Source organism: Zootoca vivipara, chromosome 6 (assembly GCF_963506605.1).
Source record: "Zootoca vivipara chromosome 6, rZooViv1.1, whole genome shotgun sequence".
Taxonomy (NCBI): Eukaryota; Metazoa; Chordata; class Lepidosauria; order Squamata; family Lacertidae; genus Zootoca; species Zootoca vivipara.
This window is the reverse complement of record NC_083281.1, coordinates 64067532-64079662: the sequence shown is the minus strand read 5'-3', so window position 1 is coordinate 64079662 and position 12131 is coordinate 64067532. Positions and strand designations below refer to the sequence as shown.

General features: G+C 43.5%; 1 protein-coding gene across 1 annotated transcript in view; it reads right to left on the bottom strand.

The window, feature by feature from the left end:
• Positions 1 to 11859, bottom strand: part of CDH13 (cadherin 13) — a 612680-nt gene extending 600821 nt beyond the window's left edge. Inside the window, exon 1 of the mRNA XM_035119665.2 lies at positions 11692 to 11859. Within this exon, the coding sequence (XP_034975556.1) occupies positions 11692 to 11736 (45 nt within the window). The 5' untranslated portion in view covers positions 11737 to 11859. The remainder of the gene's footprint in view (positions 1 to 11691) is intronic.
• Positions 11860 to 12131: the final 272 nt, after the last annotated feature.

The following is a 12131-nucleotide window of genomic DNA, read 5'->3' as shown; positions in this document are numbered from 1 at the left end:
CAATTGATACAAGGAATATTTGTTTCTCTTCCCACTTTCCTCCCTGACCATGACAATAAAATGTTTTCTGGGAGCAGGACATGGGTTTGAGTTGAAGAGAGGCCAACATATTGAAAGCTAGCCTCTATTGGAGTTTCTGCATGTGCGAATACAAGTGTGTAGGGACAGATAATCGCATTATCTGTATGGTATAAAGAAAGAATGGTATAAAGGCTATTGCAGCATGGAAAGGCCAAGTAACTGTCTGAATGGGTTGCTTGAGAAAGTTGAATAAATGACCATTCAGGGGAAGGGTCTCCTGTAGCTCAGTTTTCCAGCTGTTTAATACACACTAAGACCCAAGAGATGCATTATTATGCTGGCCTCCAACTGGTGGATTGGGACCTACCACCGGACCATGGTGTGTTTTAATAGGAGCATTACTCTCATTATATGGTTTTTAAAAAAATGAAAAGAAAAGAATGTGGTCATTGTGAAGGAATTAGACCGCTTAAACAGAACTTAAAAGTCCAATATATAGTTTGTTTGGCCTTTAAGGGGTTAATTTGCTTCCTGTTATTGAACCCTGCCTGTCTCATAAACAAACTGGAAAGTGTTGTGTTACAAATTAGGGCAGTTTGTTGCAAGTCAATCATTTCTGCTGTAGGATCAGGACAAGTGTATTTTCTTTTGATGTTCTGAAATGTTTGTAGATGGAGTTTTGAGAGACCACTTAGCCTAAGGGTATATATAGTGAAAGGCAGATCAAGGTGGGTCTCAGAATACAAATGAACACACACAGTGCTAGAGGGCATAAGGTGAGCAGCATTAACACAACATTCTATACAAAATAAAAAAAATTCTTTCCAGTAGCACCTTAGAGACCAACTAAGTTTGTCATTGATATGAGCTTTCGTGTGCATGCACACTTCTTCAGATACCTTTCGGGTGCATGCACACGAAAGCTCATACCAATGATAAACTTAGTTGGTCTCTAAAGTGCTACTGGAAGGATTTTTTTTATTTTGTTTTGACTACGGCAGACCAACACAGCTACCTACCTGTAACAAGATTCTATGTAAGACTTCAGCAGTTGAGAACCCATTTAGCTAAGGTATAGCCAGGTGAGTTTATGCTCTATTATGTTCCATACACTTTGCTTATTTGGGGGAATGTTTTGTGTAAATGTAACCATTCACATGTTAAAATCTCCCCCTCCCCAAGAACAACCTGTTAGTAAACACTTAATCTTAATTCATCAAATCTTTGTGGTTTCTGTGAATATATTCAACCTACAACCAAGAGTCAAAGCCAAGGGCACCAAGAGGTGTTGTCAAGAAGACACAAGAGAGTTTGGGGCTGTTTGGTGGAAGGTGGCCTGGAAAAAAATTACATCTCTCACCTAATGGCAGTGGAACACTAATAGGGAGGGAAGGTAGACAGAAGGGGACACTGTTTGTCAAATCCCACTTTCTGATATAGTCCAGGGTTCAATTGGTAAATGATGGCAGTTCCCAACTTCATGTTTGGGTTAAAAGATGGGTCTGAATAGGCTGAAAACTATTGCAATAAAACAGAGGTGGCCCTCCAGAGGTGGTTGGGCTCTATCAGCCCTCACCAGGATAGCCAGTGGTCAGGGATGATGGGACTTGTAGTTCATTGACACCTGGATGGCTAGAGGTTCCTCCATCAATCCATTAGAATGGATGAAGAGGAAGATATCAAATTCCTTCAACATTTTCCTCTTTCATGAAAAAAGAATTGACTGAGCAGTCTACAGACTTCAGTTTGCAAGCAAGTAAACCCTTGTCCCCCTTTTATATATATAAAAGAGCATTTGAAGAAAAGCACAGCCTGTCATAATCCAATGCTCGTAAGAGCCTAGTTTGCACGATAGGTGACCTATTTCCACCAACTCCCTTTGTCTCTTTGCTGAAGTCTAGTAACACTCGCCAACCACAGGAACCAAGAGAAAGTTGGTATTCAGGACACCAGCCGTGTCCGCTGTAGGTTAATGAGGTGCTTCCTATGCACAAGGCACAATTTATGGAGTTCAAAGCATCACCAGCCAGTTCAAATCAGTTCATCAATTATGGTCCGTGCTTTACAGAGACAGAAATACCACCTGGCCTAAACACCATATCCAGCTGTCAAGTACCTCAGGGATATAAATGCCAGGCTTGACAACCATTTCCCATTCACATTGTGATCGCACTTTCAGCTCAGCCTGACTTTTTATCCACAGCTTTCTCTTTTCTTCTCCCTTTCCAAAGCCCACTTGCAGCCCAATTTCAAGAGAGAAAATGATACGTTGCCTACAATAGGAACAACGCCAAATTGTTCCAATTGTGTCTCTGGCAGCAAAGTACACACACTCATAGGCATTCAGTTCATGTAGGGCTGGGAAAGATGATAGCCTGGAGAGGTGCTGCCAGTCAGCAGAGGCCAGTGAGAGCTGGGCCTCTGGCTGAGCTGCGAGGTTTCTACTTGCTGACTCAACAGGTCTGCTCACCTCACTTCCAGTACCACAACTCCATGGCAGCTGGAGTTGATGAGAACCCAGCACCTTCTGGGTGGTCACTCGTTCTGTATGTCTGGACAAGGACTGGCTATTTATTAGCTTAAAGGTAAATGTAAAGGTAACCCTGACCATTAGGTCCAGTCGTGACCGACTCTGGGATTGCGGCGCTCATCTTGCATTATTGGCAGAGAGAGCCGGCATACAGCTTCCAGGTCATGTGGCCAGCATGACAAAGCCGCTTCTGGCGAACCAGAGCAGCATGCGGAAACGCCGTTTACCTTCCTGCTGTAGCGGTACCTATTTATCTACTTGCATTTTGACATGCTTTTGAACTGCTAGGTTGGCAGGAGCTGGGACCGTGCAACGGGAGCTCACCCTGTCGCGGAGATTCGAACCGCCGACCTTCTGATCAGCAAGCCCTAGGCTCTGTGGTTTAACCCACAGCACCAGCTGTGTCCCCATTTATTAGCTTATTTGCTTTATATACATATATATCCCACATTTCTCACAGTACAGGACCCAAGGTGGCTCACAGCATACCCATCCACAACACAGGAGGTCAGTCTCCAGGTCTCACCGCAACACGTGCCCTCTTTTAGGGAGGACAGGATTAACCAGCAGAGCTACTGTGACAAGGAGTTCCTGCCCCCCCCCCAAAGTAACCAGCAACTTGGCCATTGTGTCTTGGACCCACTGAAGTCTCTGAGCACTTTCCAAAGGTAGTCATGTAGAGTGTGTCACTGTAATCCAAATGGGATGTAAATAAGGCATGCATAGGATTACAGGTAAGATTTAATTGTTTTTCATATTGTATTTTTCCATTGTTGTAAGCCACCCTGGGACCTCATGGTGAAAGGTGGGTAGGAAATCAGGAGGAGGAGGAGGAGGTGATTCTGCAGAGCCTGGAGTAGGTGCAAAATTTGGAAGAAATGCAGATATGTTTATTAATGCTAGCAAAATTTAAATGCAGCCACCCCATGACACAGATATAGGGATATTGATTTCCAAGGGTATGGATAAGAACATAAGGACTCCACTTATTCAATAGGAGCAGGGGTCATCTCATCCAAGGAAACAATTCCAATTTTTCAAGAATGCTAGATTTCCATCCAAATCCTATTGTGTTTATTATACTTCAAGTTTAGACTAGGCATGCTAACTCTTTTATCATCTTCAGAGCAGGATGCCTTCAACTTCCATGACTCTTAAGTATTATTTGTATTTACCTCAATTCTAAGGGATGCTAATTCTATGGTTTTCTGACTGTCCTGGGCCTCCAAGGGAAAAGAAAGAAAGAACAGGGCCCATCTCTAGGGAAATTAGTAAAATAAGCCTTACAAGGTAGGAGTGAGTAAGCACTTAGAAGCTGCAAACCTGCCTGCCTAGATGCCTCAAGGCCAAAGCATCCAGAGCTTCAAAGGGGCTTGGCAAAGCTGTTTTCCACAGCTTCACTCTCCCCTGGGAAGAAGTTACAGGCACTGGGAGAGAGAGAAAATGAGACAATTGCATTTCAGAAGTTTGTCATTATACTGGGAGAATGAGAATCGAAAGTCTCCTAAAGCAGCAGCAAAATGACTGCAGTTCAGGAGTTCAGAGGGCGCACATTCAAGAATGGCAGGATGATGACTGCATTGCAGTGTTGGTATTGCACTCAAAAAAGTTTTAATAAAATAATGTTAAAATATGTCAATCCCACAAAGCAGCAAATAGGGAAGGCTGGCTGTCAAAACCCAGCTTTGACTGAGGCCACATTCACACCATACTGATAATGAGTTGGGGGGGGGACATCTGGGCGGAACCCTGGCTCCCCTTCCCGAACCTGCAATCCTATGTAGAATGCATAAGGGAAAGCTTCCCAAGACACTTCCTTTGTCAAGGTAATGGCTTTGGCTGGCTAGTTAAGGATTGTGATTTACAAGTCCAAAGAGGCTCCCATAGAAACAAATGGGTGGACAAATGGGTGGGCCTTTCCTTATCTTCACATCAGGCTGGTCTGAAGAAGAACAATATCCAGAGTTACATGTATGCATGAGTTGGAATATAGAGACACAAAGACTGTTTGCTTTGTGCTGGACTTTGGGACCCTCCACCTTTGGAAACTAATGGAGAAGCAAGATCTGTTGGGGTGTTAATGCTGGAACCCCCTCCAACCTATGCTCAGATTGTATATATGGCTTGCACTGCAGCTATTGCTCAACCCTGAAATTAACAGAAGCAGAGGCAATTAATGCGAAATTGCCAGCTGAATGAAATGGTTTTTTAATTTGTATTTCCCCCTGTTGTCCTATGAATCCTTCATTTATTAAACATAGCACCAAGTTCCCTCTATGAATTCTGGAATACTGGAGACCACCCGTACCAGGCTCAACTCTACACAAGGCATACAGTGTGTGTTCTGAACCATTAACCCACCCTGTTCCTCCTTGGCAGCTTCCAAAGCTGTCAGGACTCTTTCCCACTCATATGTTGCTTATTTTCAACTGATGGAACAAGTCCATTTGGCTGCAGGCTCCCCACAACAGGGTGTTTTTTGTGTTTTTTCTTTTGGTCTGTGTTGGATGTGCATATAGCTTTCTGTTAGGCCAGGATTTGGACCAAACAGCTTTATTATGAGTTGGCAGCTTTCGCCCGACCTTCTCTGCTGCTGTTTCCACTGGGGCAAAGTGTAAAGTTTAAGCATTGTACTGCACATCTAAATTATTTTTGTGGCATCCTATGCACAACTGACTTAACAGTGTATCATCTTGTGCACCCATCTGACTTTTCTTTCCTCCAGATCCAGCAACAACCTTTCAAATCTGCTGCCTGTCCAAGATGCTTCTCCACAATAGCAAAGGACAATGTTTATTTTTTGCTTTCACATCGGAAATGAAAAGCCACAACTACACACAGAGTCCATAGTCATAAGGGTCATTTGCCAAGGTTCTTGTTTTCATTCCTTAGAAAAAAAGAAAATTAAAGGGCATTTCTGTATCAATTATTCATTTCCACCCCACCACAGGAAAACCCATCTCATTGAAAACAATTAATGATCAAGTACTGCACTAGATCGGTATGAACAAGAGATCAAGTTGAGTGAGAAACTCAAAATTCAATTCTTAAAGTTATTTTGACACGACTTCTGTATAGAATGTGATTTCCCCCCCTGCAAAACATCTTTCCCTCTTTTACAGCTGTGACCCATCCCTCCATTTGAATCTTATCACTGGTTTTCATGCTGTGCAGGGAGCCCTCTTCTGGAGAAATATGAAAAAGTTGGTGGTTTCTGTGTTTTCTATAATTCACTATGTACTTAAAAAACAAGCTTTCTGAGTAGATCATGCTTATGAGACTTTTCCGTTTGCAATTACAGCTCAAATTATTGTTTCCATTTGTGTGCTGGATTCCCATAGACCTCTTTAAGGCACACATTAGCTAAACAATTATGCCCATTATTTCTAGCCCATCTTAGCAAATGAACACCCCATGGCCCAACATCATCATGTGGGGAAAAAAATGCTATAAAGCAGGCATCCCCAAACTCGGCCCTCCAGATGTTTTGGGACTACAACTCTCATCATCCCTAGCTAACAGGACCAGTGGCTAGGGATAATGGGAATTGTAGTCCCAAAACATCTGGAGGGCTGAATTTGGGGATGCCTGCTATAAAGCATGAAGCCAATGGCTAGATTAATCATAAGGTGAACTTCTATAATGAGTAGGACCTGGACACCCCCTTCCAGTGTCAATTCTAGACAGCCTCGACAGTCTATATATCTTTCTCCCCCCTTTTAGGAACCAGCAGAGATGCATGTAGGACCTTTCATTCCACTCTTCCCACGCACAGCTAGCTCCATGCTTAAAAGCTCCATGTCCAAGTGGGATTTTTTTGGCCCCTGCTCCTTAGCATTTAACCAGAGCAAACATCAAGTTCTCAGTGGATTGTCATTTGCTCTGATTGAGCTTTGAAGAGTGTGTTTTCATGGGGAAAGCTTTGGTGCAAAAAAAAAAGGGTGTGTGTGTGTGTGTGTGCTAAGACACAAATCTTAAGTGCAGACCATGCCTGAAAAGAGAGGTGCAAAGGTAAGAGTGGATAAGCGCAAAGTTCATTTGGTCTCAAATTCTAAAACAAATGCACAGATCCCAGACTTCACAAGCTTCTATACAGAGCAGAATGTAAGTACTGGTATCAATGTACACATGCACTACCAGTTATGTGAAATGCAGTTTGGGTGCAAAAAAAGAGAGAAAAGTATATTTCAGGGACAAAATGTATTGCAAAGAAAGTGCTTACAAACACATGCATTTTAAATGTGAATCTTTCAGCAGTTTAAAAGAATTCACAGAAAATGGGGCACAGTCAATTTAGCATTAAAGGCATGTGGAAATGAATTAGACTGATCTGTCTAGTTCTATAAGTGGCCAGCCATAACCATCTAGCCTACCACTTGATATTGGCTTTTGAATGCTCTCCATTGTGATACTTTTCTGTTCCATTGGTACTGGGAAGATGGCAGGGATTTCTGTACACCCACTGAAGAAAAGTGTACAGGCACCATCTGTATCAAAACTACACCATTTTGCATGATTCATGAAGTCACAGAAGAGGCTGGAGTGGCTCCAGCACGCACAGAACGCTGCCTGCAGTTGAGAGTCCTCCTCTGTACACCAGAAAGACAGGACCCCTGTTAGGGTGTGCAATCCATAGTAAATACCAAAGGGACATATGAGCTTCATGGAGTGCTTAACACCCACACCCAACCCTTTGTTATAATAGGCCCAAGGCACAGCTATGGGCTCATTTATGTAACATAGGGAAATTGCTTTAGGGCAGGAGTGGAGAACCAATGTCCTTCCAGATGTTGCTAGGTTACAAGCCCATCGTCCCTCACAATGTGGCCATGCTGGCTGAGACTGATGGGGGCTGGAGTTCCACACCCTATCCCCATCACTGATCTGGTCGTGTGTTGATGTACTATGGCCAACTTGTGGGTAACCAAGATGCACTTTTTCTTTCAATGCATCAGTGGAAATGTATGTAGGAGGAATTCTGCATCTTTCTTCTGGAAAGATGTACACATTCCAGATGTGGCCATAACTCCCCTGCTCCTGACACTATTCCAAAAGCACAGAAAGAGGAATTACAGCTCAGTTCCTCACACCCAGTTTGCTATTATTCCTATGATATGTAAGAAGACTCTTGAACACATCTGAGCCCCAACTGTCCCCCAGAACAGCAGAGGATTGTCTCACAAAGTTCTGTTGGGAGTGCATGATCTTTGTCCCCCCCCTTTTTTTAAAAAAAAAAAACATTTTCACCTATTGAGTAATTTATGCATGTTTAGATTGTTGATGGGCCCACAACACACTGCTCAGAAGGTACTTTCTCTCCCTAATCACTGTGATCCAAACTTAGATCGTTAACTCAAACCTGAATTATACTCTTCCCTGGAAGGCACTACAGCAACAGATTTGCATCGCTTATAAATCAGTTGATCAAGATCAATGTTGCCCATTTCCACTTGCCGGATATCAAGGAATAATGAGTTGTAGCTGCTGCTGAGGAAGAGAAAAATATCACTGTGCCTATGAGCCTTGCCAGATGGCATGCAGGTAACTTCTCTCATTTTGTACCATTTAGTTCTGCTGCTGCACGGAAGCTATCCAAGTCAAGCAATCCATCTGAGTAGCCCCTTTAACAGCAGCCTTTTCCTCATCATCTCACCAGCTGTCGCAGGGCTTCTCATCAATGCCTCTTTCTCCCAATATTTCCACCACAAAGGTGTGGTATTTCAATCAGAGAGTCATTGCTTTCCCAAAGAAGAAGAAGAAGAGTGAATTACCTGTTCCAGTTTGCATACCTTGCTCCTTTCCATTTCAACTTTGTCACCAGGGTGGAGCACTTTGTACAAACCCAGAGTTAATCTTTTCTTCATTTGCTTTGCTCTGTGTATTTTGACAATGAGTTTTGGCACTGAAGCAGCTTCTGAGGACAAGCCCTATCAACTGATACCATCTGATCTTTAACAAAGGACATTTTAGACATGATAGAATGTGGGCCATCTTTTGTATGAGTCATGAAATACAGGTGAGGAGGAGAAGGAGACTGACTTTCACACATTCCAGCCATGCTGATAAAAGAAGACTTGTTAGAGCAGAAAACTAACATTTGAACAGACCAGCATGTGACTGGAAACAGGTCAGCTCCTGCAAGATTGTTGTCACCCCCCCCAAAAAAGCAGTGTTATACATGTGTGTCTTGAATGCCCTTATTCTAAAGAGCTCAGGCTTGCATTTGCAACTCACAACATCCCTGTAAAGTCTGTTAAGCTGAGACATAGTCATTTGTCCAAGGGCATCTGAATAGCTTGACAGAGGAGCAGGTTTTGGAATATATATATGTGTGTGTATATATATATATATATATATATATATATATATATATATATATATATATATATGATTCCTTGCAAGGAGGACACAATCATTTGGATTTGAGTCACAACATTTAACTCATCATCCTCTTTTCTACCAGCCTTTGCTCTTTTCCTTTTCTCCACCTTCCTCCTTCCTCTTCTCCTTTTACATTTCATCTTTTCTTTCTCCTTGACCTCAGGAAGTCTATCTCTGTGTGCCCAACTACAGAAACCTTAAAGGGAAAATCTTCCAAATCATAGTGTGCTGCTACAACAAAGGGCAGGAGAGACAGCAAGGTGCATCGCACAAGAGGACTGCAAAGCAGATAACTCAAGCAAGTAAGCCAAGTCACACACTGGGGGAAAGGCACATCTGACACCTTATTTTGTCACCAGTAGCAACATCACAAATACCACAACCCTCTCACACTCCAAAGTGTATGTATATATTTGCTAGTTGCAACCAGTTAAACCACTGACCAGTTGTTTTGGTTTTCTCTTCACATCCTGTCCCATCCATTTTTTATTACATGCACACAGTTCCCTTTCCTCCATACAGCACTTGCACATATTTCAAATGACCTCAGCACATCCGGTTGCCATGTAAATTGCACCCATGCCACAGCTCCCTAGATTTTGCTGCTTCAAGACCACTTCAATACATTTCAGTTAGTGAACCGCCTCTCCATGGCTTTCACGTGGTCAACCATAGTTGATTCTCATTTGACACTGAAGATCTCAAAGCCATCCAGCGTATGATACTGCAGCCTTAATCAAGCTGTATTAGGAGACAAGAGAGCCATAACTCTTGCTGCTCTAACACCAGTGTACACAACTAGGAGCCAGATTCAAACAACATGGGGACCCTGTAGTAAAGCTAACATTTTTGGTGGAGCTACTGGTAGTGGGAGTTACGGCAGCATTGGCCAAGATCCCAGCTTGCTACATGCTAGAAAACTTTCAAAGAATGAGTTAACTCAATAAATGGCAGGTCTTGTCCTTAAATCACTACCCAAGTAATCACCAAGCCCAATGACACAATTTGTAGTGCCCCCGCTCTAAGTTATGAGCACGCATGTGACACTACCCTGCTGCGGTTGCCTTCCTGAACAGAGGGAAACAGTGACTTATTACTTGTTTCTGTACTGTACTAGTATCTTCACAGTTTTGTCTCTAAAATACACATGGAGGTCCCATTTTTCCAGATGCGATAGAAAAAAATTACAGTAAGAGGAGAGAGAAATACTTGCAACTTATATGCCATAAATAGAGAGGGCTGTCGAAGTGCTGAGGGGCCATATAGCTCAGCGCTGGAGAACATGTTCCGCATGCAGAAAGTTCTAAATCCCATCCCTGGCAACTCCAGCTAAAATGGCTAGGTAGCAGTTGCTAAGACTGACCTCTGCCTGAGACCCTGGAGAGCTGCTGCCAGTCAGAGCAGACAGCAGTGGCCTGGACAGACAAACATTGTGACCTAGTAGAAGGCAGCCAGATTTAAGGAACTTAAGAAGTTGCCTTAGGAAGTCAAATCATAGCTCAGCATTTTCTACATTGGCTGGCAGCAGTTCCCCAGGGTTCCAGGCAGGAGTCCTTCCCAGACCTATCTAGAGGTTCAAGAGCATTGAGGATTGGACCTGGGACCTTCTTCCTGCAGAGTAGATGCTCTACCAGCGAGCTACAGACCTTCCTCTCATGTGGAAGACGTCGTGCACGTTAAGTTGCTCTCGCCCGAGGCATTGGTCTCCCGTGCACCCTCAAGGGTTAAAAGCAAAAACGAGTCAAGTCTCCAAGCCAATAGGGAATTAACTTTTTGTCACCATGGAGTACCATCCCAGGGATCCAAGAGACAGAGACTTGTAGCTGAATGAGAGATTAAGCTCCCTAAGACAAGCGAGAGGAGAGGGGGATGAACAAGGGGATGGAGGAGCATCACACCGAATGACAACAAAGGAGCCTTAAACATCACACGCTGCTTCCCAAAATGAAATCCGTATCATATTCACAGAGGGGAAGGCAAGGGAGGAGTGCAGAAGTTGGAGAGCAGCTAGTTCCTCCGCTGTTGACTGACAGCAACAGCAGGGCTCCACAGCCTCTTGGCTTTTTAAAGGCTGGGTGTCTATGTGCTTTTTTTTGCTGCCTTTCTGCAAGGGGGGTGGTGGGATCTGTTACAGTTGAGAAGAGGGCGGGAGGTAAGGCTGCCGAGCTGCTCATTAATACTCGATTTTACAAATCCACCAAAGCGGTAGGGCAGAGAAGGAGAGGTAGGGGAAAGCCCTTATTCTTCCACATTTTTATTTTTATTTTTTTTAAAAAATCTTTATCATGTTTTCCCCCCTTCCTCTTTTCTTTTTAACAGATGGGGGTAAGGAATGTAATAATCTTGTCCTGGCATAGGAAGGAGAAGCAAAAAAATAAATAAATCAAAGTTGAAGCATTCAAGCATTGAAGGTGATAGAATATCTTGTTGCTGGCACCACAGAACCAGCAATCCGTACTCTCTTTCATGTGAAGGAGATACAATTTGCATGCACACACACGTATTATGTCGCTAATTTCCTGTCACTGGAAAGCACACAGAGGCATTTTTCACATCGGAGAATTGCTTCTCACATCCACACTTCATCGTGCGTATCTATGTGTTTTTCAAGCCGGCATGCGATCGTTGAGAAATCAAGACACTTCTAGACAGCGAAATGCAAAACATTCCCCCCCAAAAAAAAATCCCAGAAAGAAACACAGATAGATACACACAAACACATAACCCCTAGGACCAGATCAAAGCATCAGATTCCTTACCTGGGACAGGAGGAAAGCCAGGGTAAGTTGAGCCTTGTGCTGCATTTTGCTAGCCTAGAAGATACTGGAGGCTTTTTCATTCATGCACTCAACTGCACTGAGCATATTTTCACTGTGGAACAGCCTTTGAGGAGAGAGAGAGGAGAGGGAGAGGGAGAGAGACTGCCTTGAGAGCCAGCCAACTTCCCAAATAGATCAGCAGCAGCATCACCAAAGCATTGGATAAAGGCTGATGACCAGAACCAATAGCTTTACAAGGATGATTTCTTCACAAATCATCCTCATTTTTGCATAACACATATCGGGAGCGCACCCCTCGCAAGCAAACACACACACACACACACACACACACACACAGAGAGAGAGAGAGAGAGAGAGAGAGAGAGAGAGAGAGAGAGAGAGACAGCACCCCAAGAAAGCTCTCACTTCGGTGTGTACAA